The sequence below is a fragment of the Manacus vitellinus genome, unplaced genomic scaffold, assembly GCF_001715985.3.
Source record: "Manacus vitellinus isolate BGI_N305 unplaced genomic scaffold, ASM171598v3 scaffold_29_pilon, whole genome shotgun sequence".
In the NCBI taxonomy this organism is placed as follows: domain Eukaryota; kingdom Metazoa; phylum Chordata; class Aves; order Passeriformes; family Pipridae; genus Manacus; species Manacus vitellinus.
Window position 1 is genome coordinate 3862517 of NW_021940207.1, and position 6001 is coordinate 3868517.

At 53.0% G+C, this 6001-nt stretch overlaps 1 protein-coding gene across 1 annotated transcript; it reads left to right on the plus strand.

Annotated features, from left to right (window-relative positions):
• Nucleotides 1-1059: 1059 nt before the first annotated feature.
• Nucleotides 1060-3130, plus strand: LOC108640100 (receptor-transporting protein 3). Its single transcript, XM_029960805.1, has 2 exons — nucleotides 1060-1205; nucleotides 2249-3130. The coding sequence occupies exons 1-2, from the start codon at nucleotides 1060-1062 to the stop codon at nucleotides 2898-2900; spliced, it is 798 nt and encodes a 265-aa protein (XP_029816665.1). The 3' UTR covers nucleotides 2901-3130.
• The last annotated feature ends 2871 nt before the right edge of the window (nucleotides 3131-6001 follow it).

Genomic DNA, 6001 nt, shown 5'->3' on the forward strand with positions numbered 1-6001 from the left:
AAGAGTGGAAGGACCTCAAAACAGGAAAGAACCTCAAAGCTGAAGATATGGTCTGCCCTGGGACCTTGTTATGTCCCTCTGCTCTCACAGGACTGGCAGCACACATTGTGAAGGTGTTGGGGGGCTCTTGGTACAAACGACTTGTAGGCTTTTCCCTTCCAGCAGCAAAGATCAGAGGCTCCCTGCTCATCGCTGGGACTTACCTACATTGACTGCCCGAAGCTGGACTTGCCTTATCAAGCAGCAGATCTTTCTCTAAATCAAGACCAATTATAATTTGACATCTTATCTAACCTGCTCCCTGTCCTGCATTGCTCTCCATGGCATTTCCTGGGGGACCTTTGCACCTGGAGAGGGGTGAGCTGGGAGACAGGGCTGCAAGCAACCCCAGCTCTCCTGTTCATACCTTCCCTAGGTGCTCTCAGCTCAGAGCACACCTCACCTCTTTTGGTTTTACGTGCTGCGCTGTCCTCCCCAACTTTCCACCCTGCAGTTTCATGTCAGGCCTTTTTCTGCTTAAGTTGGCTGAAAGTTGGTAAAAATAGACCATGGTTGATGGCAGCTATTGAGAGAGATAAGGTTACCTGGAGCTTTATCGGCTGCTGAGTCCTGTGTGGGTTTCACTTCCATTATTCCTAAGCTGGGTGCAACCTCTCTCAGTTCACCCCACTGCCGCAAAGGTGATGGGCATGGGCAGCCTGGCAGGGGGTTTTGTTTCCAACCTCTCTGCCTATGGACAGAGCAGCATCATGACAGCATGGCCCTGCAGGGTCAGGGGTTCATGTGTGGATCTTGATGAAACCCACCTGTCCTTGCTTTGGGAGACATTTTACCTGGCCAGGACCTGGTGCAGCGTCAGCAGGGACTGTTGACCCAGAGATCAGGAGGGGGCGGTGCTGCTCACATGGGAGCAAAGGTTCCCCTCTTCAAGTACAAAGACATTGTACAAAGAGGAAAAGCTTGGGGAAAAGACAGTTTCACATGTGCATTAGCCCTCAGAAGCCACAAGCTTGACCTGCAAGCATGGTCACTGCCACTTCCACAGCTCCAGGTGGAACCATGATGAGCTGGCAGGACATTTTCAAAGAGAAGCTTGCAGAAATGCACGTAACAGAGCAGTGGACACTTCAGGAGGATGACACCCTGAAGGCGAAGGTCCTCAGTCCTCACTGGAAGGAGTTTGTGCAGCGCCGTGCTCTTGGGAGGTAGGGGACTGCCGACTCGGTCCCCATCAGAGCGGGAAAAGGGTTGATGGGCTGCCATGTGGATCTTTTCCTTTTTCAAAATTTGCTTGTTGGAAACAGGTTTTGACACAAAAGGGGCAGTTCGGAGGTGGGTGAGGCTGGAAGGGGATTTCCCATTTTTGTTCAAAGCTTAGTAGGTTATTGCCAAACTGGAAAACATGATAATTAGAGGGGAGAAGAGTGCAGCAGCCTCCACAGGGCTGAAGGGCAGCTGGTATTTGGCCAGAATTTCTCCATGTTGGTGTCAAGATGCAAGAGCTCCTCCAGTTAGCAGGGGTAGTTACACCGCACTAGAACCAAATCTTCTGTGTTTGGACACAGAGGATGAGGACAGCGAGAGCCACCGTCTGCCGGGACCTGGGGTGATGCCTCAGCAGCCCCTGCACCTGCACCAGGCTGTGAGGTCTCGCAGCAGAGAGAGGCTGTGGCTCTGCATTGCTGATGAGAAGCCCCATCCCAAACATTTCCACCCTGGGCATTGATCAGACACCCTGCTGAGGTGGCAGCAAATGGAGACCTTTGTTTCCAGCCCAGATTGTGCAAGATGAAGAGCTGCAGGTTGCGGATTTTTAGACTCCTCAAGATCCTCACCTGTGCAGCAGCCTCCACCCACACCTTCCTTCTATTTTACTTCTTTTTTTTTTGTCTTACCCAGTCCTGGGCTTGATGTTGGCTTTCTGCTGAGCTGTAATGAGCTGGCATGGGTGAGGGGCTGGGGTCCCAAACAGAGGCCTGATGTTTCCCACCCCAAGGACCCCTGGTCTTGGCAGTGGGGGAAGGATCCCAGCAGACAGCCTGGCTGCTAAGATCTTTAATGCTGGGACCAGCCCTCAGCTCACATTTGTAGTGAACTCCCCAGCCTGGCATCATGCTGGTAGGGGGATGACAGTTCAGTGTAAAGCTTGCAGGAGCCATGGCTTCCCTGGTCCCTACTGGCTGAGCAGGAAGCCTCTGGCTCAATATGGGGAGCCTGTGATGAGTTGGTCTCATCTGTGCCCTCTCAGATTTCAGTGCTCCCAGTGCTGTCACAAATGGACGTCGGCCAAAGTGCTCATCCTGTTCCACATGCGCCAGTGCCCAGGCTGGGGCATAACACGGATGCGAGTCTTTCGCCAGGAATGCAGGCGCTGCCCCAGCCCTCAGCTGGAGTATCCTGAGTTCAGCCTGGAGACTGTGGAGAGGATTCTGCACAATCTGGTGGTAAAGATCCTCCAGTATTTCTACAATAAGCCTGTCCAGTCCTCCGATCTCCTGGAAGTTGCGGTGGATATACCAGTGACGGGGCCGCACAACAGTGCCCGCTGCGAGGCCTGCAGGCTCGGCATTTGCAACAAGTCACGGCAGGCCCCGGCACTGGATACCTGGAAGACCTGGAAGGCCTTGAGGGATGCCTGGAAGGCCTTGATGGATGCAGACAAGGACAGGACCCATCACACCAAGTCAAGCCCAGCCCCGGAATGTGTTGACAGGGAGTGCTTGTTAGATGCAGATGGGTCCCTGAAACACCAGGGCTCAGGGCCCCACACAGCCTCGATCCACTGCCCCTCACGCTGCAGTAGCAACTTCCCCTGGAAACGCTGCTGCTGCATTGGCAGCTCTTTGCTCTTTGTTTTGGCAATGATCATCTTCTTTGTGGTTTATTTCACCAGGATGTAGTGGGACCTGGGGATTGCAAAGAAGAGTTGAGGTGATGGCTTGAGGAGCTGATGGAGCGCCTGGAAAACTGGCTTATGGCTCAGCTAGGCTCTCCTGGCATGGGAGGCTCTCCTGGTGGCGTGGGAACACATCAGGATGCCTCAGCCAGGCACCTTGTCCCAAAGCCTTGGGGAAGCTGGTGGGTGTGATGCTTTCTTAGGGAATATGTTCCGTATGTGGATAACTCTCAGCTACCCCATGCAAAGGATAAGGTTTATTACTTGCAAGAATAAAAGAAGCCCTTTATCCCCAGCCTAAAGATGCATTTGTGCTTTTTAATTTCTCTAAAGCCTTTTCTAAGTGTGTGTGAGCAGCTTGGAGAGAAGCTGGTGCTGCCTTTATCCTCTATCTGAGCTCAGCTTCCAGGGAGGCACATCCTTAGTCTCTCCTGCCTTTGCTTGCATAGCATCAACCCCTGTATGGGCCACTCACTTAAGGGTTGGACTCGATGATCCTTGTGGGTCCCTTCCAAGTCAGAATATTCTGTGATTCTGTGAAATTGAACATGGCAGAGAGGTAAATCCCTGGCTGTGCAGTTTCTGAGGTGCAGTCCTCTCCTCTCCTCCCTGCTGTGTCCTGCAGGGCCCTTTACTCTGCTCACTGTGGGTTTGCTTTTTCTGCTGATGTAAGATTCTCCCATTTTTTCACATGTGCAACCCGCAGGATATTGGTTAAAAAAAAAAAATGTACATAACAGAAAGCCCTGTGTGATCCATGGGCCGCGTGGATTTGGTTTCTTGAGCATTCCGTCCTGCTTGCCCCACCAACTCTCCCCCTCCCCCAGCGCCTTTTCTCCTCCACAGCCTCAGCAGCCCTGGCCATAGAGCCACCAGATGGAGCTGCAGATCTCCGGCGCGGCACTGGGAAGCCCTGGGACCAGCGAGCCGACAGAACTGGGACGGGACAACATTCCCTAGGTGGGGGATGCCCTCCCTCCTATTTCTGTGACCAGCTGTTTCCCTGTAGCATGGTCACCCAAAGCCTGTCCTGCGTGGGAATGGAATTGGTCTGTGGATGAGTGGCTCTGCTGGGGAGGAGGCTGATCCTGCAGCCTGGACCAACTCCCCTCCTATGATGGGAGCTGCCCGCCCTCTCCCCGCCGGCGTTATGTCATGAAGCAGGGACATGGCCAAGTTTCTTTCTGCCATTGCCAATAGCCCTCTTCTTTCCATGTTGAGGTTTTCCCCGCCCCAGTCATCTTGTCTGGCTGTCTGCAGCCTCCCCAACCACCCAGCTGCTGAGGGGCTACTCCCTTGTCTGTGCCTGAGAAGCCAACTCTGGTGGAGACTACATCCATGTGGGGGTCCTTATTTTCTTGCTTGAGTCTCTCTGCCCTTTCACCCATCCCTTGCTCCCCTGCAAGTCTTCTGCACACCTCCTGTGCTCCTCATCCACAGCCTTATGTAAATACGCTGCTTTTGTCCTGATCCCCTCCTTGCCTCTGCCTACTTGCCTGCCTGTCTCCTCATGCTGTGTGAGCATGCCCCCTCCATCATGCAGCCCCTTCATCCCCTCCCCAGTACTCAGAGCCACCTGTGCATATATAGGTTTCTCAGCCATGGTCTCCTTTTTGGGGTCCTTTTCAGGATACCCCTCTCTGACAAGCAGCTTTGCCCATCTCCTGCTTGTTTCTTAGCAAACTGTTCTCAAACTGCTTCTTTCTGCAGCTCTTGGCACTTTTGGAGTACAGAGCAAGCCCTTGCAGCTCAGTGCAGCCCCTAAGGTTGGTGAGCAGTGGCCAGGCCCCCAGCTGGCATGGGAAAAGTGGAAGGTGGCTGAGGGAAGAGGGATTCTCTCTCTGTCTGTGGGTCCTGTGTAGGTCCTGGCTGTTTCCCCCAGTCTGTTTGAAACTGGGCTCTGCTGCAGCCAACTCTCAGCTCACGCCTGGCACTCACATGCAGCCAGGGGCAGTAAAACCTCTTCAGGGACGTTTTGCTGGCTTTTCACCACAGCCAGACTGATCAATTGCTGTCTCCGCGCCTGTCTCCCCGGAGAGAAGCTCTCACCACTCTGGCAGGTTGCGAGGTGCCAACAAAAGCAAAGCCCATTGTTGCTCCCACTTTTCTCCTTGGCTGCCTGTTGCCAGCCCACCCTGCAAACACTGAAGCGCCCGTGGGGCACGAGGGGTTGGCACTCTGCGGCAGCAGCTTGGTGAGCAGGGGGCAAGGACTGGATTGTGCTGGGGATTTCCGGGCAGAGCTATCAACAGGAGGTGGAGGAGAGTCTGTATTTATGAGTTATCTGTTGTAGGGCAGCAATATTTTTTAATGTGCCCCAGAGCTGACTGGGCTTAGATCATACAGATGATGGTTTAATGCTCAGAGGACCACACTTTGATTTTGCTTTTGCTCTCTCCTCTGCTCTACCCTCAATGTATCTGCTCATGTCAGCAGACCCATGAGCAAGCCAGACCCATCGCTCTCCTCCCTGTCATGAATGCAGAGGAGCCTGGCACTGTTTTTCATTTCTGTGCCATAGGAAAATAGGGATCAATAACTCAGCTCTCAGATTTGGACCCAGGCACATAGTTGGAAACAGTGCTCGTGATTTTAAGCTCTCTCCAAAGGCTAGATTTTCACAGCCTGTGATACAGAGATGCCCAGCAGAGCTTTGTGCCTGCCTCAGCTCACATCTGAGCTTGCTGCAGAGCCTCTGCTGTGAAGACACACTCTCTCAGTCCAACAGCTACTGGGGAGGGGTTGATTTTTCACTCCTTTTAGGGCAAAAATCACATACCTGGTTTTTTTTCCTCATGGCAATTGAACTCAGATTTAATTGCTATTCTCAGCATACAGGTTGCTGCCCTCTCCTCCTGCCATTGCCCCTTCAGTGATGTGCTCAGGTTATAAATAATTGAAGGGCAGAATCTCATCTGTCGCCCTTTTTTGTGATTTGTATTCAGGGCTACTCAGGGACTGTCTCAGCCCATGAAGCTGCGTGGGCCATGGCTGAGCAGCTATCGGAGTGAGGGATGGTGTGAGAATCCACCTGGGAGAGGAGATGTGCATGGCAGAGACTAGCAACCAGCCTGGACCATGTTCCTCTTGGAATAAAAGTCTCAG

Coding starts and splice junctions, on each gene's coding strand:
- LOC108640100 (XM_029960805.1), top strand. CDS start 1,060: ATGATGAGCTGGCAGGACATTTTCAAAGAGAAGCTTGCAGAAATGCAC. Junction 1,206..2,248: donor CAGCGCCGTGCTCTTGGGAG/GTAGGGGACTGC, acceptor GTGCCCTCTCAG/ATTTCAGTGCTCCCAGTGCT.